The sequence below is a fragment of the Malania oleifera genome, chromosome 11 (genome assembly GCF_029873635.1).
Source record: "Malania oleifera isolate guangnan ecotype guangnan chromosome 11, ASM2987363v1, whole genome shotgun sequence".
Classification (NCBI taxonomy): Eukaryota; Viridiplantae; Streptophyta; class Magnoliopsida; order Santalales; family Ximeniaceae; genus Malania; species Malania oleifera.
Window position 1 is genome coordinate 45,493,255 of NC_080427.1, and position 23,293 is coordinate 45,516,547.

General features: G+C 35.1%; 2 protein-coding genes across 9 annotated transcripts; both read right to left on the reverse strand.

Moving 5' to 3' along the window:
- Window positions 1-547: 547 nt before the first annotated feature.
- LOC131167738 (V-type proton ATPase subunit C-like) lies at window positions 548-16,149 on the reverse strand. 8 transcript variants are annotated; one of them, XR_009140145.1, is made up of 15 exons: window positions 15,785-16,148; window positions 15,611-15,679; window positions 15,384-15,511; window positions 15,186-15,285; window positions 8,199-8,266; window positions 7,939-8,080; window positions 7,650-7,766; window positions 7,320-7,445; window positions 7,012-7,095; window positions 6,695-6,774; window positions 5,304-6,160; window positions 4,042-4,139; window positions 1,862-1,971; window positions 1,700-1,763; window positions 548-754 (listed from the first exon to the last, which is right to left on the reverse strand). XR_009140145.1 is itself a non-coding variant. In XM_058126610.1 (13 exons), the coding sequence occupies exons 1-12, from the start codon at window positions 16,061-16,063 to the stop codon at window positions 5,981-5,983; spliced, it is 1,269 nt and encodes a 422-aa protein (XP_057982593.1). In that variant the 5' UTR covers window positions 16,064-16,149; the 3' UTR covers window positions 3,837-4,139; window positions 5,944-5,980. The 8 variants fall into 8 exon arrangements, 3 of the variants coding, with proteins under 3 accessions (XP_057982593.1, XP_057982591.1, XP_057982592.1); XR_009140144.1 differs by having other exon boundaries at window positions 4,042-6,160; XM_058126610.1 differs by lacking the exons at window positions 548-754; window positions 1,700-1,763; window positions 1,862-1,971 and having other exon boundaries at window positions 3,837-4,139; window positions 5,944-5,986; window positions 6,088-6,157; window positions 15,785-16,149.
- Window positions 16,150-17,227: 1,078 nt separating this feature from the next.
- Window positions 17,228-21,074, reverse strand: LOC131167740 (B3 domain-containing transcription factor FUS3-like). The gene is made up of 6 exons (XM_058126612.1): window positions 20,073-21,074; window positions 18,716-18,805; window positions 18,528-18,628; window positions 17,969-18,015; window positions 17,803-17,879; window positions 17,228-17,690 (listed from the first exon to the last, which is right to left on the reverse strand). Exons 1-6 carry the CDS (start codon window positions 20,373-20,375, stop codon window positions 17,418-17,420), a joined length of 891 nt encoding a protein of 296 aa, XP_057982595.1. The 5' UTR covers window positions 20,376-21,074; the 3' UTR covers window positions 17,228-17,417.
- Between the last annotated feature and the right edge of the window lie 2,219 nt (window positions 21,075-23,293).

Below are 23,293 nucleotides of genomic sequence, written 5' to 3' on the forward strand. Positions count from 1 at the left end.
GAGACGAGATGGAGAAGAGTAGGAGAGAGGGGAAACGGAGCTCTTTGTTCGCAGAGAGAAAGAAAAGAAAAAAAAAAAAAGCTTCGGGAAGGATCTTTGATCCTTCAGGGATAAGTTAACATATATATATATATATATATATATAATTTAATTAATAATAATAATTAATTAATTAATTAATTTTAAATTTTAATTTTAATTTTAATTTAATTTTTTTTTTTTTTTTTGGATCACTACAGTAACTACTACAACTATGGCTAATCAGGTCACGTGGCTCGAAATTGTCATGCACCAAAGAGGGGTATGCTTGCTTCGAGTATGAATTGGGGGAGTAATCAGGTATCCAGGGGAACTTACTAGGCGAACACAACTCCGGTAAGGGTATACTCGCTTACTCAAGCGGTTGCTAAACATGCGGGGAATGTGGTGACATGTAACGACCTCCTATTTCTAGGTTTTTTTTATTTTTTATACTATGACATTTAACATGCTCTAATATCATAGTGAGGTAAACTCAATCATTAACCTAAGCAGTAAGAAGCGGAAATCAAATAAACATATCCATATATTATTTTATACAATACTAGAGTGCTAAGAGGTTTCCCAAAATATACATATATAACTGTTTCCTAGAAATATCCTCAACTGGATAGGGTTATACAAAATTACTCCCAAAAATATACTCTCTCTACTGATAGGACAGTACTATGGCCCTTCTATCTGCGAGCCTGGTCTGCTCGCCTACCTGGATCACCTGAAAAATGATTCAACACTGAGATAAGCCAACGCTCAGTAAGACGAAATATGCTATTACTAGTGTGTGACAAATGAGCTACAATATTATGAAAATTTGTTTCTATATAATCATGTATAACTGGATATGTAAATACAATACAAGTAATAAACTTCACCACCTTTTCCATGTTACTTAACATAACAGTATTGTGGGTTACTATTCAAAATACTTCTAATGTACATAAGTATATTTTCTGTTTCTGTAAATCTGTATATACGTAATAATAGCTGAAAACTTCCCCTGTGGATAACTATGTGTCATGATTTAACCCCTTATGACAGGGTTGTGCGACCTGTAGGTGGGATCTACCCTGACTGGCCAACCAGGGTAAACCACTATACTTCATCGGTCTGATCTTTCCTCCTCAACCCATATCTGATGGGGAGCCTGTCCACGTCTATGGCATTATACGATCGACCTACTACCACGTATTATCTAAATAGGTGGTTACACTCATAACTAAAATATCTGTAGCTATGGTATCGTGTTCTGTAACTATATGGTCTAACAGGATCTGATACTATATAATATATTTCTATATACAACTAGTTGTTTTACCATGATTCTGAAATAACTGTATAAACCATGACAATGAAATAAGCTGTAACTGTATCATCTGTATCTCTGAATTGAACTGTAATCTATAAGTCATGGTACTAAAAACTGTATAATCATGATACTGTAAACTATATAATCATGGTATTCTATAATTCATATCCTGAAAATACTGTAAAACATGCTTGTGTACTGTATTTATATTTTCAAGCTACACAATGATTTAATACATAGTATTCATAATTAATAATCTATATAATGTCCTGCTGTGAATAATAAACCAACAAAAATATACATTTTATACTGAAAATCATTTTAGAACTACCTAACATAGTATATTTCCCTTACCTGATTACTGAAAAGTCCCTATGGTATACTGGTCTAACACCCGCAAGGCCTCCTACACAACACCCTGAAAACAACATTTGTCAGAATATAATATCAATATTTCTTTACCTACATCATTTCCTATAATTGTCAAAAGGCCAAAAATTGACTGAAAGGTCTTACCCTGAATTTAGGATGAAATCCAACTCGATCCCACCGACGATCCGCCCCAGCAAACTTGAAGAGAACTTCGTTAGGAACGTCGTGGTGGCTTCAGATCGTCGATCCGGCAACTAGTGGGGCCAAAATTGAAGAGAGAGAAAGGAGAGAGACCGTAGGAGAGAGAGAGAGAGAGAGAGAGAGAGAGAGAGAGAGAGAGAAGCACTGAAATTGAATAAAAATTTAAATTTGTACTATTTATAGGGTCAGATTCGTCGACGAGACAGGACCTCGTCGACGAGGTCTTGAAGACCTTCGTCAACGAAGCCTACTATCTCTTTCTATTTCTGTTTCCATTTCCCTCCCTCATTATTATTTAAATACTATTATTCTTCGAACCACTACATGACAGGTACTATGATGTTACTTCTAAATAAAGTTGTAGTTTTATTTGATTCGGGTGCGACCCATTTCTTTATGTCTACTAACTTTGTAAAACTGTGTGGGGTTGAAACCCGAGTCATGAATGAAGAATTGTCTGTTGCTACACCATCTGGGTGTGTATCGTTTTGTAGGAGGATATTAGAAGACTACCCGGTGGTAATTCAGGGAAGACTGCTATTGGCGAATCTTGTGGTATACGACATGTCTGGGTTTGATGTCATACTGGGGATGAATTAGTTATCCTCTAATTATGTTGTGATCAACTATCGTGGAAAGGTGGTAGTTTTCAAACCTCCTAAGGAGCGGGAGTATGAGTTTGTAGAATCGTGTGTGCGTTCGACGCCACAGGTTCTATCGACATTACAGGCGAGGAGATTACTCTTTGATGGATGTCAAGGGTTCCTAACTTGCGTAAAGGAACCACCGCGGGATGAGTTGAAACTTGAGGATATTCGAGTGGCTAACAAGTTCCCAGATGTATTTCTAGAAAACTTACCCGGTTTACCTCCGGATCGAGAGGTGAAGTTTGCGATAGAGTTGTTGCCTAACAAAGCACCGATCTCTAAAGCTCCATACCGGATGGCTCCAGTAGAATTTCAGGAGTTGAAGGAGCAGTTGCAAGAATTACTGAACGAGGGCTTTATCTGACCGAGTGTTTCGCCCTAGGGAGCTCCAGTTTTGTTTGTGAAGAAGAAGGACGGGTCAATGCGTATGTGCATTGATTACTGTGAGATCAACAAGGTGACCGTGAAGAATCGTTACTTGTTGCCTTGTATCGATGATCTCTTTGACTGGCTGCAGGGGACGCAAGCCTTTTCGAAGATCAACCTACGGTCATGGTATCATCAGGTGAGGGTTCGATATAAGGATGTTGCAAAGACTGATTTCCGAATCAGATACGACCATTATGAGTTTTTAGTCATGCATTTTGGGTTGACAAATGTTCCGGCAGTGTTAATGGATCTGATGAATAAGGTTTTCCATGAGTACCTGGATCAATTTGTAGTGGTATTTATCGATGATATTCTAGTATACTCGAAGAGTTCGGAAGAGCATGAAATCATCTGAGGTTGGTGCTACAGATTCTGCGGGAGAGGAAGTTGTATGTCAAGTTGAAGAAATGTGAGTTCTAGTTGAATCATGTCGTGTTTTTAAGTCATGTAGTGTCTAAGGGCGGTATCTCAGTTGATCTTAGTAAGATCGAAGTTGTGGTCGACTGGGTGAGACCGAAGAGTATGCAAGACGTTCGGAGTTTCTTAGGACTGGTGGGTTATTATCATCAGTTCGTGGAGGGATTCTCTAAATTGTCTATGCCTCTGACACGATTGACCAAGAAGGGGGTGAAATTTGACTGGACCGAAGATTGCGAACAGTGTTTCTAGGAGTTGAAATAGCGATTGATTAATGCTTCAGTTTTGACTATTCTTTCAAGGGATGGCGGTTTTGTGATCTATAGCGACGCGTCTCTAAAGGGTTTGGGATGTGTGCTTATGTAATAGGGTAAGGTTGTAACGATTTGCTACTTATATCATTTTTTTTTCCATATATATATATATAACATAAATATCATCTATCAAAAATACCATTGAAAATATCCCAAGCTCAAAAGAGCACAAAGGAAACTTTGTATGTTATACATGCCTAAGCAGCGATATACAAAAATTAGGAACTGCTATATACAATACCAGAAAACTATAATATTCTAAAATATATATTTTTATACAAAATTCCCAGTGACGACGCCATAATCTAAAAACTACCTTAAAACACTGGTATCTAATAAACATCTACCCTTCCAATGTGGCAGTGCAAAATAATCTCTACTTGCGAGTCTGGTCTACTCGTCTAGCTGGATCTCCTGAAAAATAGTAAGTCACTGGAATGAGACAACGCTCAGTAAGAGGAAGTATGCTATTACTAGTGTGTGGCGGCTGAGTTACACATTTAATATACTGAAATAACACTGAAACTGTAATATGAATAAGCTGATAAATTGTACAGAATATATGTAATGTAGTTTAAAATACAACTGTGTATCTGAGTTTGTTATTTGTACATACTGCTAATATGATAATATAAACTGCTGCTGTATGATATATCCGTACATAGGAACTTTTGTTATACCCTACGATCTATATGTCATGATATATCCCCTCATGACAGGGTTGTGTGGCCTGTAGGCTGAACTTACTCTGGTTGGCCTACTAGGCAAGTCAATTTGTATCTCTAACATCTGTCAATCTGTAAATCTGGCCTATTGCAATCTCTCCAACCAATCTCCAAATCTATCTCGTCTAACCAGCCACCTTCAACCCAACATGCTGACGAGACTACAATCTCTCCTGACACGGTTAGATAGAATTCACATACTATCTAAGTTGTGGTTACACTCTGTCTATAATAGCAACGGTACCGTGCTCTACTGTATATCTTTGTCTGTAATATCCACAGGGATCTGATACTGTGTAATACTGTATATATAAATATATATATATATATATATATATTTATCTTACTGTTTTAACATAATTTCAAAGCAACCATAACACTATAATATATGAACTGTAATATCTGAAATATCTATAATATTTGTCTATAATATCTGTAATATTTTTCTGAAATATCTATAACATCTATCTGTAATATTTATAATATCTTTCTGTAATATATGTAACATCTGTCTGTAGTATTTGTAATTTCTTTTTTATATGTCTGTAATTTCTGTCTGAATACTATGGTTTAGAAATCATGTTATTCTGACAAATGTTTTAAATCTTACTTTCTGCTAATAAACCATATAATTGAATATATGTAAATTGCATAACCAACATACTAAACTATAATAAACTCAAGCCACACAACTGTGTAGTTAAAATCTCATACTTCATATCTGTAATTTCTCTGAAATAATAATACTCGTGATATTCTGGAAAAATAAACTAATCATCTTGCTTGTAAATATAAATACATAATATGCTGTTAAACTTTCTAAAAATACCCTAACATAGCATATTTCTCTTACCTAATTTTTGAAAAGCCCCTACTGTACTCTGGTCTTACACCTGCAGGGTTCCCTACTCAACACCTTGAAAACAACATCTCTCAGAACAGAATATCACTATTTTTCTATGCACAACATCTTATATAACTATGGTAAAGGCAAATACTGAATAAAATGTCTTATCCTGAAATTGGGATGTAATTCGAATCACTTCCACCAACGATTTGCTCCAACAGACTTGCAGAGAACTTTCCCATGAGCGTCGTGGTGGTCTCAGATTGTCGATCCGACGAGAAACAGAGTCAGGATCGAAGAGAGAAGGTTAAAACAATTCACTATCTCCCTATAATTAAATCATTTGGTATTATTTTCAAAAAAAAAATGGACTGTGTTTGACACTCCACCGTGCCTCCATCCTATAATTAAAGAAAATAACCAACTGACCTTATTATAATCAATTGTTGAGTTTTTAAAATTTTGAACTCCGAGGCTAAGGGTGTCACAATCACAAGGGGGAGAAAAAATTAGGGTCAGTCCGCTTTATTATTATATTTTAAAAAGAAAAAAGAAAAAAAGAAAACTAAGCTTCCAGCAACTAATCAAGACAGGTAGTGTCAATTCATGCATGTACTAATTAAAACTATATACTAAAGGGGTTAACCTTCCCATGAATTTCTTGTGATTCTTGTAAACGCCGCTCAAAGCTGCAAATGTAAATACAACTTCTTATTATGTCTGATGCTGACTTGTGAACAAAGCATAGGGCACTTAGCTTGTATCAAATGAGGTTAATGGGGAAGCAAACATATGGGTAGGCATCAAGGTCTCCTCCCAACCCAGCAATTCCCCCATTCTCGTCCTCACATTTCCAGTGTCTGCTGCAGTTAAAATCACATCCATGCATGAAATCAGGGAAACACAAAAGAGAAAACCAAATGCCTTTAACATGTTCCTAACAAATGCAAAGGCATGAAAAAAACTAGCACCCCCATGACAAGAATAAGTCTGAACTTGGGTCAGAAATATATTCAGAATAAAGTAAAACTTAGGAGATCCAATTATACGAACAAAATTTGACTTGGTGTGTTCGGCGGTACACCCGAATCTTTCTCTTTAGATGAAATGAAAACTTGACAGATTTGAATATAGCACATGAAGAAAATAAACAATTAAACATATAGTTTGTCCTTGGACATCCCCTAATTGCATAATCAGGGCAATCTTGAATATTGTGATAAATTTTGTTGAGACCATCAAATCAGGTCAAGATCTCACATACGATACCCAACTGAGCTTCTACAGGAGGCAGATTGAAGCAGGGTTATAAAAATCTCACATTCCAACTCAAAACTCTTTTAAAGCTATCAAAGTCCTATACTAAGCACACAATGCTCAATTGCTCATGGACTTGCCTGTGTACGCTGTTACAAAGCCCTTCGAGTATTGCATGTACTTTCTTCTCACTTTTCATGGATGGAGCTAGTAAACATGCCTGAGAGAGAGAGAGAGAGAGAGAGAGAGAGGGAGTGGTTCAAAGAGGAATTGCTTCATTTGAAAATCAACTTACCTTTTGTTTGTAGAGACTTTACATTTGGAATTATTGGAATTGGATAAGATATAATATAAAATTGTATTGAAAGTTATCCAAATCCATTCAAATTCAAATTTAAAGTCCGAAATCCGTGCTTTCAAACACTATCTTAGTATACGAGTTGAAAAGCCAAATTACCACGAAAGATGGGGGCAAACCATATCTCAAAATGCTCTCTACAAAGACACGTATGGCACAGAAGTGCATCCAGTAGCTAAAAATCTGCAGAAAATTCCCTTGGTAATTATAGTAATTTTAATTATCTTCATAAGAGCAACACTGGTAATGATTAATAATGAAAAAAATATGTGAAGATGAACAACACTTTTTTGAAAATAGAGGAAATAGAAGGACAGAAACATCTCTAACTGGTCTCGATGTAAAAGACAATGCTTCCTAATTTGTTATCCCCATTCTCACAGCAGAGGAATTGTTTAAAAGATTACCTCTCCATAACTGGCATGACACCATTGCACAAGAGAGCTTTTCAGCTGATCCCGGTCTCGTGTCAACCTTTCTAGCTCCTGCTTATGACTCTCTTGTGCTTCTGGACTATATTCAAAATCACGAATCTAAATCACATAATGAACCAAGCACCCACCCATCAAGCGATAATCCTCCAGGCAATACAACCATCAAACAAAAAATTTCTCAATTCATTCCAGAGGATTCATGCAATTTTTCAGTGTTCCGCTTGCAAAAATGGGAAAAAACTTAACGAGTTAATATAATCTTTTCTTGTCATGGAAATTAAAACTTCGAAGAACTCAACTCACTTGAAATCCTTTTTCACGCGCTCCCATTTTGAAACCGCCAGCAACATGGCGAAATAGGGTTACTTTGTAGAGAGCATATTCATTGTCCTCTTGCAACTTCTTGGAGGACCTGGGGACCTAAAAGAGCTTAGGGAAATTAATTGGAACAAAAAGTGGGAATCACAATAAAATTAAGGTAAATCAATATTTGATTCAGAGTTTGAAATGGAGTTGGGTACACCATCCTTCATGAACCATAAAACCATAACGTAGACATAATCAAGTTTGCAGCAAGCAAAATAGTCCTCACCACGTAGTCAGTCAATGTCTCGTAGTTTAGCAACCAGTCCTCCTGAGAATATTTGGGAATGATAGCAAGGAGGGTCACTAAATGTTCAGAGGTAACAATGTCCTCTGGTTTTAATAGACTGGAAAGATCACGGACAGCCAAGCTGAAAAAAACAGATAGCCTCTGCTAAGAAAGCTTAAATAGAAATTTTGGTACTATAATTTGAATGACGAGTAAAACATGACGATAATGCCTCAACACATAACCCGGGCCATATTTACCTTCCACTTTGCTGTCGAATTATAGCGTTAAGTTGATTTCCCACGATGTTATACTCACCAACACGAACCTATGGTCCAGTGAAAATTCCAGAATACAAGTCAAATTTTCAGAAAAAAATGCAGAAAATGTAAATAGGATTACTCAAACCAGGACAGGAAAACTTCTTTAGTTTGATATTAGCGAACCAGAGGGGCAACAAAAACATGAAACCAACTCATGAAGCCTAAGCAAAAACCTACCTTGCTACCTAATAAAGGGAAAAGAAGCAGTGAAATAATCTTGGTTTGATTACAACTAGCAGCAATCAGGAGAACTGGTTAAAAAATGCTGTAAGCAGAATTAAAGAACAGAAAACTAAGAGTTTACCGCAAAGAAAATTTCATAAAATCATCAAAATCACCATAGTTCAACTTCAGAAACTTGGTTTAGCTAATCTTTTATTCAATGCATAGGGAAATACATGAATGTTCATAATGATTGTAGTTCATGTCAATGGGAATAATCCACACAGGAGAGCTATTGTTAATCCATACTATGTAGAAGTACAAATGATGCAAATGATTTTTCAGATCAAAATACTCGTAGCGCTGCATTTGGAAGTACGAAATTTTTTATCTTGAATTTGAATTTGGGAAAATTTGAACAAAATTCAATACAATTTTGTATTACATCTTGTCCAAATCTACACAACTACAAATCCAAAGGCTCTCCCAAAGATAGGGTTAGTTCTATCCTAAATGATGAATCCTTTTTCTAAGGAGTAGGTCTTATGATTTTCTAGTTTTTATCTGATCCACATCTACCATAATGGGAAAATTAATTATAAATAAATTATTTTTTTGCATTTCTACTATTTTGTTAACTTGATTTCTTTGGTTAAAAGAATTAATATACAGTTTTCCTATATGGATTGGGGTTAAATCTTTTGGTACACATCTCGAATACATAGGGTAGGTAGGGCAGGGTTGCCTATGGCTTTATAAAAAGCGTAGTTTAGGTGCTATGAAGGGTTGTATCCATACCCCTGTAATAAGCACCTTACGAGCGTCCCGAGCCCATGAGGAAGAAAGTCGACAAGTCCCTTGCATCATTAGATGAGGGACACGCTTTCTCCATATACAAAATAATTGGGTCCTTGAAAATTCTTATAATAATTCATATTCTTTTACAAATTAACTTATTTTCTAAACACATAATTTAACTAATTTTTATTAAACTGTCATTTTTTTAATTCTTCATAATGAAATAATTTTTATATTACTTAATTTATTTCTATAATCTTTTAATTTGCATATATTGTCCTTAACTCTACTAGACAACCTCTAAAATCCTATTCTTGACATATTCTTTTAGGCTTCATTTGGAACTTGAAAAATATGAAATAAAAAAAATGTAAAAGATAATTAGAGTTTTCAAAAGTTTTAATATTTACTCAACACATTCTTCTTATTTAATTTCTCATTCATCAAAATTTCTGCACAAAAAATTGGAGTTTTTTTTTCCCTTTTTTAATTTAATTTTTTAATAAAATATTAAATAACAGTTTGATTGGGAAAAAATTTCTCATTTTGATGCTTATGAAATCTCACTGGATGGTACAACGAGATTTAAACGGTCAGGTTATTCGTGTGTTGATGCATAGCACTTAAATTTCGCTGGATGATCCAATGAGATTTGTCTGGAAAATGGACAGGCATATGATGCGAGCAAAACTCGCTGGATCGTCTGTTCAAAGTCTCCTTCCTCCATTTCATCGCGAATTGCAGAGTTGCAGAGGGGAAGGCAGTGTTGCATGGCAGAGGGCAGAGGTCGGACGATTGGACGCCTGAGCGGGTGACAGTTGGACTTGCCGAATGTTGCTCGCCAAACATTGAGGAGGAAGATATAAAATGCGGAGATGAGGTATGTAACTTCACTCTTAAACCCTTATGCTCATATATTTTTTAAAACAGTTTTGTTTGTTTGATAGAAGAATTTGTTAGTTTAATTCATAAATTCGTTAATGTGGCTCATAAATTAGTACCTAACACCTTCAATTTGCTGATTGGAAGCATCATTTGGAAACACCCAAATTTGAGGTTAGGGTTTTTCTGTTCGTATATTATTTTCTTGAATTTGTCATATATTGTATGTGTAATTTAGTGTTTAGGTATGCTGTAATTGAATGTTTTAAAATTGGTATTGGAAAAAAATGAATTATTGATGGGATTTTAATTTTAAATGAATTATTGTTTGGATTGTCATTGTGAGGTTAGAGTAGCCTGCTCGGCCATAACAGTGCATCTGTTTGGATTTGCATTTAATTTATCTGTATATATTATTGTTGTACATTTTTTTTTATTTTGCATGCCATCTTCATGCTTTCAATTTACATTCTAATTACTTAAAACGAACCCATACTTGTTCAATTGTAGACGATAATTTATATTTTAAATTTTGAAATTTTAAATAAGTATAAAATGTCTAATTATTTTTCAATTTGTAAAAATTTTATTAAAAAAAGTTAATGAACAACAAAATTTGTTTTTCAAACTTTTATATGCAATTGTCAAAAAATTTTAAAACAAAGCAGCATATTTTTCAATTTTTAAAAATAAAAAATAAAGTATTTTTTTCACAAACAGTGCCACCAGCTATAAATAAAGTATTTTAAATAAAGTATTACAAAAATTTAAAAACAAAGTAGCATATTTTCAATTTTTATGTTTAAGTCTCATTTGTTTTGTTATTGATAGATATCTCCTATAGTTTGGAACTTCTTTGTTGTATTTCAAGTTATGGGCAACATTATTGTGCTACATTTGAAAAAGTCACTTTGCTAATAGCCAAAAAGAAGGGGTTTGGGGAGTGAGAATAGCTTTTAGCAAAAGAATTTTAGTATGCGTGATGTTTAATATGGCACATTGGGCCAATGAAAATAAGGTTTAAAAATGAACAAATGAAATTGAGTTGATTGATATTTTTAGAAATTATTTGGTAATCTTGTAACATAAATTATTGTTATTAACAAAAAATTTAATCTTGAGGGTTTGGTAAAACTTAATATATATTTGACGACATGAAATTGAGTGTCATAAAATAATAGTCTAAGAAGTAAGCCTAGTTCATTTTGCCATTAGCACACACAAAACACAATATTATATTTGACTTTGTCCAACAGGAAATATTTTTTATAAACCTACTGTAAATCTTTAAATTTTTTTTCCTGGTGGGACAAATGGAGGGGGCTACATGTAACAAATTGATAGAGTTATTCCAAACAAGTACAAATGCTTGCTTTAAAATCGGCCACGGAATGTTTGATTACCCTTCCCTAATTGATACAGTAGTTTTACTTCTTAAATTTTCAAAGTAGTTTTACTTGTCATGGTAGTTTTACTTCTTAAAATTTCAAAGTATTTCTTTTTCTTAGAACCAAAGAAGAGAAAACTTTGATTCTCTAAAATTTCTAAAAGAGGTGTTATGTCATGCACTTACATATATAATTTTATTTTTCGTAGGTCTTTACTATTTCCTGAGGATGTTGTTGTATATGGAGAAAGGGGGAGGGGGGGGAATTATCACCGGAGTAGAAGGTGTTAGCTATAGTACTAAGCCGGCCGGTTCGACCAATTCGAATTGACCATAGGACTAAATTAAATAAATTGTATGCGAAGATATACAAATATTTGCATATTGATCTAAACCAATATACATTACGGGCGACAGCAAGATACCCTATGCGAGGGTTCAATGATACAGTCCTCTATGAGGTTGTTCCTGTAATAGATGACTATGGTATATGCATTGTGTTGGATGCACACTGCGTAGATTTGACATATATAATTGTGCAGTTATATGTGGAAACCATTCCTCAAAATGGGTGTAATCGCGGATAGGAACACAAGGACACCTGCCGAACATTTGGTTGAAGTGGAGGAAGACACCCAACAAACACATCATTATGAAATGACTGCGAACGAAGGTATTGAAACATACACGAGTGCAAATGTTGGTGGGACGCCTGCTATGGATTTCAATGAAGGGTCCAGGATCATTTTTCAAGTCGTCGACGTATGAAATACCTGTTTTTCACACGGTTGAACAGGGAGGTCGCGAAGAAGTTCCCGCTGAAGGTCCAAGATCGTTGTTCGCCATCGCGAACGTTGCGTAAGACAAGAAGATGAATATTACGAATGATGTAGATGTAGAAGATGAAGAAACATACGAGCAAGAAACCGGTGAAGGGTTAAATGAGTTCACCGATGATGTGAACCCACCTCCGTGAAATGAATAATGTCATCTACAACGCCTAGTTTATGGAGGAACCTCCAATGTATGCTCAAATTGATGTTGATGCTACAAATTTGTCACGCGAAGAGGAGCTTCCTATACGAGCGACTCATTAGGATGAATCATCCAAACTGAGTAGGGGGATGTTATTCGGCTCGAAGGATCAGTTGATAGCGGCATTGCGGATTTATCACGCTCGAACCCACCATGACTTCTATGTTGTGCAATCTAACCCAGTGTTATAGGTTGCTAAGTGTAAGGTGTTCGATTGCGGATGGAGAGTGCGTGCAATGTTTCGAAGGAAACACAATTTATTTGAAATCACCCAATATGGTGGTCTACACACATGTTTGAATGAACTTCTCCGGCAGGACCATAACTAAATCACATCTTCCCTAATTGTTAGGGAGATAGTGAATATGATAAGAGGAGATGTATCGACATCAGTTGTTACATTAAAAAAGTTCATAAATCGTCGCTTCGGATGACCCATACTTTAACTGGTATAGGTCCATCACACGACACTTTGTGGACAGGACCACTACTGTATATATGAGTCTCGTAAGAAGACTTCAACCCACACCTACTTTTTTTATGTGTGTGTTACGATGTGAATGTGTTAACCAAACTTTTTTTGTATACTGCAAGCTGACGTACTACATGAGGTAGATCTGATTTCTCCAAATCCTGCAATACAAAGTTTAGTGAGAGATGGATCGAAGCTTGTCCACAAGGACGGACAACAGATCCCTAGACCTCGACCTGACCCGACTGCACGAGAAGGTCGAGCGACTCCAGTACGAGGAGGTTGAGCAGCTCCTGTACAAGGAGGACATGCTTCATCCAGTCGTCCAGTGAGCCACTCTGGTGAGCCACTTGTTGTACAGACGGAGTACGTGTTCGGTCCGTCAGCATTGTATGCACCTTTTCCAGGAGCTGATATTGCGCGACAGTCCAATAGACAGGCAAACGCCGCGTCTGACTCTGCTGCCACCCCATCTATGTCATACCTATTAGACGACTTTTTCGATGCAGAGGAGGTGGATGCACCGGCCATGCCACCTCATTCTCGTCAAGAGCCATCATATGAGTTATTTCCCCATCTGCTTCACATGAATGTTGATTATGTAGTACCTATTGGTGGAAATGTTAGACATACAGAACGACGATGGGACCGAACACCAGATGCAGATGAGCAGCAAGGAAAGGGCAAACGCAAACGGCAGCCACCCCAAAACCGTAGACGACCTACATGCGGCACTGAGTAGTCTCCTTTTGATTTCATGTGTATAGCATCGATTATTTTTATTTCATTTGTTTAACATCGATTATCATTATTTCATTTGTATAACATCGATTATTTTTATTTCATTTGTATAACATCGATTATTTTTATTTCATTTGTATAATATTGTTGCATTATTTATGTTTAATTGGGAATGTTTATTTATTTTCCCCAACATGTATATGTGAATGAAAGTTATGTATGACAGTTGTGAATGAAAATTGTAAATGAACGTTGTGATCATACTGGTATTCCCGATTAAAATTATTTTCTTTGAACAAGTGCATGAATTTGAACATGTGTTCTTATGTATTGTTTCTCAATATGTATATGTATATAAAAGTTGTGAATGAAATTTGTGAACATACTGATATCGATTGCTGAGAATATATGTTTTTTTTTAACAGGTGCATGGATGAATATGGTCATTTTTAAAAGGAGATTCTGTCAAAATTTCATAGTAATTCGATACTTAGAATGTGAATGAAATTTGTGACTATACTGGTATCGATTGCCGAGGATAAATGTTCTCTTTGAACAGGTACACGGATGGATATGGTCATTTTTAAAAGAAGACTACTGAAATCTTTCCAGTAATTCAATACTTTGAATGTGTATGAAAGTTATGAATGAAATTTGTGAACATACTGGTATCGATTGCCCAGGAAAAATATTCTTTTTGAACAGATGCATAGATGACTATAGTCATTTTTAAAAGGAGACTCCGCCGAAATTTTTACAGTAATTCGATACTTTGAATGTGTAAGAAAGTTGTAAAATACAAAAAAAAAAAGTTGTGAAATACAAATGTTTGGGAATGATGTGAAACTTGAAAATTTTTAGGAAAGAAGAACAAAGAAAATATAATTTTGTATACTATTTATATTTAATTTTTCTTATCTCTTAATTATATTAATGATATATTAATATTTTTTAAAACTTAAAATTTAAATATTAATGATTGTAAAATTAATTTTTTTCATTAATTTATTATATTTTTTACTTTTTACTTTTCTCACAATCAAATATAAAAAGTAATCTGTTTGGAGCTTGAAAAATATAAAGAAAAGGAATCCACTTTTTTTATATTTAGTTATTGACAAAAAAAAATATTGAACAAATTAAGGGAGTTTTATTTTTTCTTAATTTTTATCACATTAAAACACAAGTTAAGTCTTCAAAATCTTAAAAAGAAAAAAACAATGGAATACTGAGTTTTTGTAATTTACACCGCCACGTGGCACCAGGTTCAACTGATACATGAACCATGATTACGTAAGTATCAAAATGTTTTCCCAATCAAACTGTTATTTAATATTTTATTAAAAATAAAATCAAAAATGAAAATAAAAATAAAATCAAAAATGAAAAAAAAAAAAAAAAAAAACTCCGAAAAATTGCGATGAATTGGGAAAAGAATAATAGGTACCTTGAGACTATCGTCAATCCTGACCACTTGAGCAAGAATGCTATCAAAGACGACTCTAAGTGGCGACATCGTTGGATACTTTGCTTCATCCCATACAAATCTTCCAAATTCAGTCGATAACACAACAATCAATTACTCATATGATCGATCAAGCTTAATCCGTCAATTGCAGTCCATGTTGATTCAACATCTGATTACCTTGTGAGGTACGAATCGACCGGAACTCCATCCACCGTAAGCGCACCGCCGTCAACGCCCGACGCCCTCTCTAGCTCGTCGATCTGAAGCCTGATCTTGTGAGACACTCCTTCCACGAACCTGTTCGACTTCGCGTGCCACAAATTCACCCAAAAAATATGTTAAAATTTTCACGCCAAGGTGCGTAGATACAGCATGCAATCAATTAGCTGTTATGGAAAAATTACCTTGAAGAGATCGTCGCTGAGGGATAAGAGAGTATCTAGGGTTCCTACGCGGAGATCGGGGATAACGAACTGCGAAATTAGAATATAACTATATAAGACGAATTTAAAATCGAAAATAAAAAGCATTCGAAAACTCGAGAATCTCGCCCCACAGATAAATTATGAAAAATGTACCCTGTAAAGAGTAGTCTCGAAGGAACATTTGCAGATGGCTTCCTGTAAGCGATTCCAGAGAGAAGAAACGGAGGTTTGAACGGGAAGAGAAACCACCAAGTATCTGGTAGTTGCTGCCATTGCAACTTCGAGTTCGAAGCTAGCGTTGAACACAGGCTGAAGAGAGAGAACCCCCAGGCTCCAGCTGGCGCATTGGCGGTGACGGGTGTTCAAACCTCCAAAGTTTTGGGCCGGACCGGGCCGGGCTGGACAGTTGTCTATTCCCACAAGCCTTCTCATATTCCGTTGGGCCGTCGTCTTTAGCAAACATGGGCTGCCAAACTGTGGGCCTGCTATTGTGGGTTTTGTGTAGTTATAAATTCATAGACACAGAATGGAATTTTTTTTTTCCATATTTCTATTTTTAAAATATTAGTTGAATAAAAAAATCCAATGATATTTAGGAAAATATTTTTAAAATCTAATCATTTTACTCATAATTAATTTATAATTAACTCATATCTGCTAACAATTTTTGTTCAGTATCTATTTCCTAACATTCTAAAATATTTTTATATAAATTTTAATTTTCAATTTAAAAAATCATTATTATTTTATCATATTTGTTCAGCATGAACAAAATTGACAGTGATCATGTAAGTATGCACTAAAAAAATAGAAAAGAAATTTAATCCAAGCATAAAAACAAAACAAAAATTGAAGAATTAATTAATTTTACAACAGATTTTAAGAATATATATATATATATATATATATATATATATATATATTACGCTTGTATCACATGCGCGTCTAGTTAGTATTGCTAAATAACTATTACTAAATTAAAAATAATTAAATATTATTTTATTAGACAAAATAAACTAATCTCTCTTGAGATTTCACAAAAAGATATTGATCTTCCATAGATTTCAAAATTTTCAAAGAGCTCTTCTAAGATTTCAAGAATTTTGAGAATCTCCCATGAAGTTTGCCTAAAAAACACAAACCTCTCCTTATATTTTAAAAAAAAGAAAAAAATTTAAAAGAAAATTTATGTCTTTTTTACGAACCTCAAGAGAAGTCTGTACTATTTTTTAAACCTCAAGAGAGATCAATAAAAATTTTAAAATCTTAGGAGAAGTGAGTATCTTTTACCCTATTTTATTATAATTTTTACATTATTCCATACTTAATTTCATGAGACAATGACAATGCATTATAAGGAATTCAAATCCAAATGTTCTTTACTTCACATAACAAAAAAGTTCTTCTCTCCTTCAGAATAATAGCGGATAAGGACCTAAATTTTAAAATTCTCTGAATTTTTTTTTTAAAAAATACTTAAAGGCAATGCAAATCTTTAGAATTTGATATATATATATATATATATATATATATATATAAATTTTTGTTTTAAGAAATCAACATAAGAAACATTTCATAAATGGCAAGGCAGCAAAAAGCAAGAACAATGGTTGAAGGCTTGAAGCCATCTTACCCATATCAGAAAAGGGGGCAAAGTACATATACTACACATACTAGTTTTGCTTCAATAGTGGCATTATATTTACATACATTGGTTCATTACCATGATGAAGTCACCCAAACACTAAGAGAGTGCCTTTACCCCAAAACTGCCACCAGGTGAGACTCAGTAGAAGTCATCCAGAGACAAGTTCTCAACAGATCCAAAGCTTTCAAGTGGTTTAATCCTGGAATAGTTCGTCATTGACCCGCCTAAGAAGTCGAGAGGGGAGTCATTTGAAAATGTTGTGTCGTAGATAAACGACATGCCCGGATCGTCTGCCGTGTGAAAATAACTGGATTTGTTTGCCTCGAGATCGTGAAAGTAGAAGTCATTTACAGAACTCCTCGTATAATCAGTATATACACTGTGGTCAGAAGCCTTTTTTGCTTGAATCACCTGAGAAATTACCAAAACCAATTACCTACCAGCTACTACAAGAATCTCTAACAGAAAGTTCTTGCTTTTCTTCAAAAAGGGAAAAAGAAAAAAAACTGTAGAGGCATGTTACGTAATTCCGGTTTTGAATGTCTTGGTATAGCATGATGAAGTCTCCTAGTTGAAGGCCATGTGTGTTAACAAAATCACCTGAGAACAGAGAGAAGACCAATAATCCAAGCTTAGAAAGGTTTTATTTTATGCAGAGAAAGAAAACCAAAGGGCGATCTTAGACATACCGGTATTTTCAAGTACATACATTCGACTATTGTTATTAGGCCAAAACCTGTATTGAGGAAATATAAATTCTGTGATCATAATGAGTGGAAAAAGCTCTGAACACATAATCATGATTTGTTGCGAGCAACTAGCCGATTTTCCTATCCATCTCCTCCAAAAAAAAAAAATCCATCCAAATAACCTTTGCCATACAAACTCAATAGGACATTTGTAGTTACATGTAGTTTTTTTCTTTTTTTTGGCTATGAATCATACATGGGTTCGCTCAACGAGCCAGTGAGGCAGAGGGTTTCTGAGTAAATCATGGAGCGGAAGATCCCCGTAATTCCAGTCCTCTTCCACGTTAGTAGGACAGGAACGGGATTCAAACTCCAAACCAACAACAGATATTGTCCACGCTTTTGCCGATAGGGCAGACGATGGGAAGTCACATGTAGCATTTTAAAACAAAAACTAAAGCTTTTGAAGTCCAACAAGCTTCTCAGAAAGTTCACCTTAAATCAAGCATATCTAATTTGCAATTAGTACCATCAATGAGCGACAAAATGCAACTCAAACCTGTATTTGAAACTCCACACATGCCGACCATCCATGTCATCCATGATCATGAAAATCCCTTCCTTGATCTCCAGGATGGGAAGGTGAGTCTCAGCAGCTTTCTGAAAGTGAAGATTTCCCATAATACACTAGATAAGGTCACCTTACTAGCTGAATATATCTAGCTGTGGCAAAGTTCAAATGCAAACCTTTGGGAGGATCATCCTCCTGAGGGAGCTTACATCACTATTCTTAAGTTCCTTCTGGAAAAGAAATCTCAATCTCCTCGGATCAATCACCTAAAACCCAGAAAAGAAATGCAGTGAAACTATCAACCCGAAAATTCGATTGAGGCTGACATATATAGTAAATCAATTTTTAATCATAATCTTAAATTCTTTTATATTGAATTAGGCTACACTATGGTCGGGCAAGCTTCAACTCATCGGTAAGGGTGTGACATCCAAACCTGAAGATCAGAAGTTCAAATCACAGAAACAATCTGTCCAAGCATTAAGGTAAGACTGCATATATCTTACCCACCCTCGACCCTCGATGGCATGAGAGCTGTGCTAACTAGGTGTTAAATTGAATGATCATGGTTCACAAAAGCATACTTAGCAAAACTTGAGTTTGCTTTATTGATCCCAACCCTCATCATCAAACACAAATTGAAAGACGAACCACTTTTCAAGAACTTTTAACCTAGAAATATGTTTTTCGTGAAAGAAAACAAAAAAAAAAAACCATGCCAAGCAAGTACATTTGCATTGCTAATAATCGTAAAACACCATGCCTTCTATATGTTGTGCTTTTATTTTAGGTCAAAGATGATCTTCTTTTTTTTTTATAATGCCGGATAAAACTTTTGCAAACCCTAGGACACGAGACTATACAATCTAGTGATGAACACCTAGCAAATGTATTCTTAAACTAACAAAATCAACATTATTAATAACATTTATCTACAATAATGTTGTGTTTGAGAGCATGGATTTCAGATCTTAGATTTGGATTTTGGTGAGTTTGGACAAATTTCAATACAATTTTATGTTACATCTTATCCAAATCCAATACAAATTTAAATGCAAGACTTTTTCAAATATAGGATAAATGTAATTTTAACAAAATTTTGTAATGGTTCCTCAATCTTCCACTTGTGGGATCAAGCATATGCCTAGAGGTGTATGACTTGGTTCTGTTTGGTTGGATAAAAATATTTTACAATGAAAAATTGTTCCCTCAAGATAGCAGTTTCCAAGGAAAAGGGCAATTCGATTTGTCTTTTACTTGTTGGTATGGAAACAGAATAACTTTCTATATCTTTTGGGAAAGTTGTTTCCTACAATCCCACTCTTAGATGGAAAATATTTTCCTCTTTTCCTGCATTCTTTGTCACCCAACAAAAAAGAAATTCTCCCACCAACCAAACAAAACCTTGCTTGAAATTTGATCCAGCTTTATGAGGAGAGAAATTGATCAACTAGGAAAATAATGTAAAACAAAATAATAAACCAAACAATTAACAACTATTAAAAAAAAAAAAAAGTTTTAAAGGAAGATTACACGTGCGGGGCCACTAGAGCGGTCTGTGAGTTGTGGTACGTGCAGGCGGGAGCAAGCCGGAGGAGGAAGAGACCGTAGGTGGACATTGACGGCGGTTCGCCTTTGTCGGGCCATCCTTTTCTTCCGGTGAACGCCGAAACTCGCGGCTGCGGCGGCGAGGTCCGGGGCGGGTCGCGCCCTGTCCGAGACGGGTCGGGCATTGTCCCCTTCCACGGCGACAAAAGCGAGCTCGAGCTCTTCACCCACTGCTGCCGCCGCAGCCACGAGGGCAAGGGCCTCCTCGCGTTTGGGCTCCGTCATCATTAGGGTTAGGTTTAGGGTTTATAAAGGGGTTTAGAGGATTTAGATTTGGGTTTGTGTGAGAGTGCGGGGTCTGGAAGCGTCTGTTCTGGTGCAGGGGACCGATCTTCCTGGATCTACCGGTGGAGGACGCTCGGCAGTCCCGAAATGGGGGTGATGAAGAAAAGCGAGAAGGAACAGTGGGGTTAGGTTTGGGAATGGTTATGGGTTTGGGTTTGGGGGCGATGCTATTTTTAGCAAGGTTTTGTGACATCTGTGAAGCGAGCATTCACGATTTCAATTGCTAGCTTCCTTGCTTTTCGATCTTTTTTGTTTTTTTTATGATTGTATCTATGTAGATAGATTAATGGGTAGTGGGGGGGAACTGAACTGGGGTTAACGGTAGGGTTTAAGCTTGGGTTTTAGTAGGAGAGAGAGTGTTGAGCAGTGGCCAATAGGGGAGGCGACGTATGGACGGTGCAATGCAAAGAGCTGGGGAGGAGGCATTGGCACAGAGGCAACAGGTGTTCAAAAAGCTCTGAATTTCTGCAACAGAAATCAATGGCGCCTTTGGGCGTGTGTATTGGAGTTTCCGTCTTTCATTTCATCAATGTAAAAGACAAAGCCAACAACTCCTCTCTCTCTCTCTCTCTCTCTCTCTCTCTCTCTTGCTCTCCGACTCTGTGTCGAAATGGGGTTGGGGGCCGGGGGAAGGAGGAGCGGTTTTCCGAACTCGAACGGGAAACGTAAACCGGTTTTTTTGGTCCCGCGCCACGGGCGCGCGTCTTCGGTGTGTTGCTCACACCGATGTCGTAGGACTACTGGCCAGGTGGAAGCCTCTGATTTGTTGGAAAGCTGTATTTAATTATCATAAAAAATTATGAAAGTTTATATAAAGATTATAAGGAAATATTGAGTTAAGACTCTCCAAAGCAATGTAAATAGCATCCTTTAAAATTAACTTTGAGCTTTAACCATATAATCACAAATTCTAAGCCTTAAATTTAAGAATAAATTTTAATATAATTATAATAAAGAGATACAATAATTCTTACATACTTCTACTTGAATAGCAACCCAACGAACACCATCTCAACCATATTATCAAAAAGAAAATAGAGCTTCTTACCTTTTATACTTAACCATTAATATTAATAAAAAATATAGTTTTCAGAAAACTGTAAAGATGTTCATGAAGCGATCACAGCAAAAACAAGAATTAAGAAGTATAAAGGGGAGAATTACTGTAAGAAAGATACAGTAATCCATCATACAGCGTCTAGTATCTCAATAGTCAAACCCAGTCAGCATCGACATGACACGCCAAATTAGGAGATGAGTAAGGGAGAAAACGAGCACCATAACTAAGAGTCCCCTTGAGATAGTCGTTATCTCCTTCTTGTAACTGTATTGACTTTAAGTATTTGAAGGTTTTTCAAAAACTATGTTCCAGTTACCTTATTTGTTTATTTTTGCAAAAGAAAGAGGCATGTGCTCGACCAAGGAGATCGCTCAATCAATTTTTATTTTATCATAATATGATTTTGGTATCATATATATATATTTAATTTATATAAAAATATAAATCAAATACTTTAAATTATAAACTCTAAAGTAAGGTGAGATGAGAAAACTTCCAAAAAAAATTATGATGTATGACTAGAAAATAATAATTGGATGGTAGTAAAAGTGGTTCTTTAATAATAGAAAGAATTAAGCATTAAAGTATAAACTAATCTACTTATTTATTTTTATTTATTTATGGGCCTTGGAGAAATAGAGATGTGGGCATGGGCATTTAATAAATATTGAGGTAAAATACACTTCTCCTTAAAATGAATTTGGGAAAATACAGTTATTTTTTAATTAAAATATTAACTGATCTTTAATAGTTTATTCAAAAATGCCCGTTGTTAATATCTTATTTAGTATTTTAAAAATTGTAAAATGGATATGAAAAAAAAAAAATCTACTTGAAAATAATATCTTTTCCTTTTTCCCTGAGGGTCCGTTTGGATCAAGAATTTTACTTGGGAAAAAAGAAATGAAAATAAGGAAGAAACTCGTTTTCCATTATATTTTCCTTCTCTATAAATACTATAAAAAATAAAAATTTATTTTTAATATGACAAAAAATTAAGAAAAATAAAGTATTAATGATGTGTAGAATCAAATTTTTGTTTATAAATTTGGTATATTTCTTATTTTCTTTCTTACTTCCCTTAATAACCAAACATGCAAATGTGGATTTCTTAATATTTTCCTTTCCCTAATATTTTTCGAGTGAAATGTATGAATAATGATTTGAATAAATAAGCAGATCGATATAGACAACATGTATATAAAATATAAATGAATCATTAATATTCAATTGATAAAAAGCCAAATAAAAGATAAATTTATTTTGAGCTCTTAAGTAGTCAAAAATTTTCATAAATTTTAAAGTAATTTTTCCTTTTGTACATGAAATATCTATGTAAAACTTGGGAAGCTAAACTTTAGCTCAAAGTTGGGCTATAATTGTTTGCACAATGCAGTGTGATGGGAAGAAAATGATATACAAATGGATTTATAGCACATTAAAAATTGTAAAGTTAGCAGCAAAACTTAGTGGAACTTATAAGGTCTGCCTACTAAATTCAATTCCTTAATGTTGTTTCTTCTACCTGTACTTGCTTCTATGTCAAATGTCTGCTTAGTTTTCCAAACGAAATGAACAGTGAATAGAAGCATGACAAAGGACACCAACGAAGATGAAGGACAGTTACCCTCCTCGGCTCCTCCCTATATAAATACATATATGTTGGCTATAGAGTCGAGTCTCGAACTTGTGTTTTTCTCTACAAAATATAAAATCTTGGTAAGATACAAATGATTATATCACTATATATATATAATGTAAATCATGCACAAGATATAAATTAAAGAGTATAGGGAATAAA

Coding starts and splice junctions, on each gene's coding strand:
- LOC131167738 (XM_058126608.1), bottom strand. CDS start 16,063: ATGAGAAGGCTTGTGGGAATAGACAACTGTCCAGCCCGGCCCGGTCCG. Junction 8,081..8,198: donor ATTCGACAGCAAAGTGGAAG/GTAAATATGGCC, acceptor TGTTTTTTTCAG/CTTGGCTGTCCGTGATCTTT. Junction 7,096..7,319: donor GTCATGCCAGTTATGGAGAG/GTAATCTTTTAA, acceptor AATTTTCTGCAG/ATTTTTAGCTACTGGATGCA.
- LOC131167740 (XM_058126612.1), bottom strand. CDS start 20,375: ATGATGACGGAGCCCAAACGCGAGGAGGCCCTTGCCCTCGTGGCTGCG. Junction 18,016..18,527: donor GTGTGGAGTTTCAAATACAG/GTTTGAGTTGCA, acceptor TCCTCAATACAG/GTTTTGGCCTAATAACAATA. Junction 17,691..17,802: donor ACATTCAAAACCGGAATTAC/GTAACATGCCTC, acceptor GTAATTTCTCAG/GTGATTCAAGCAAAAAAGGC.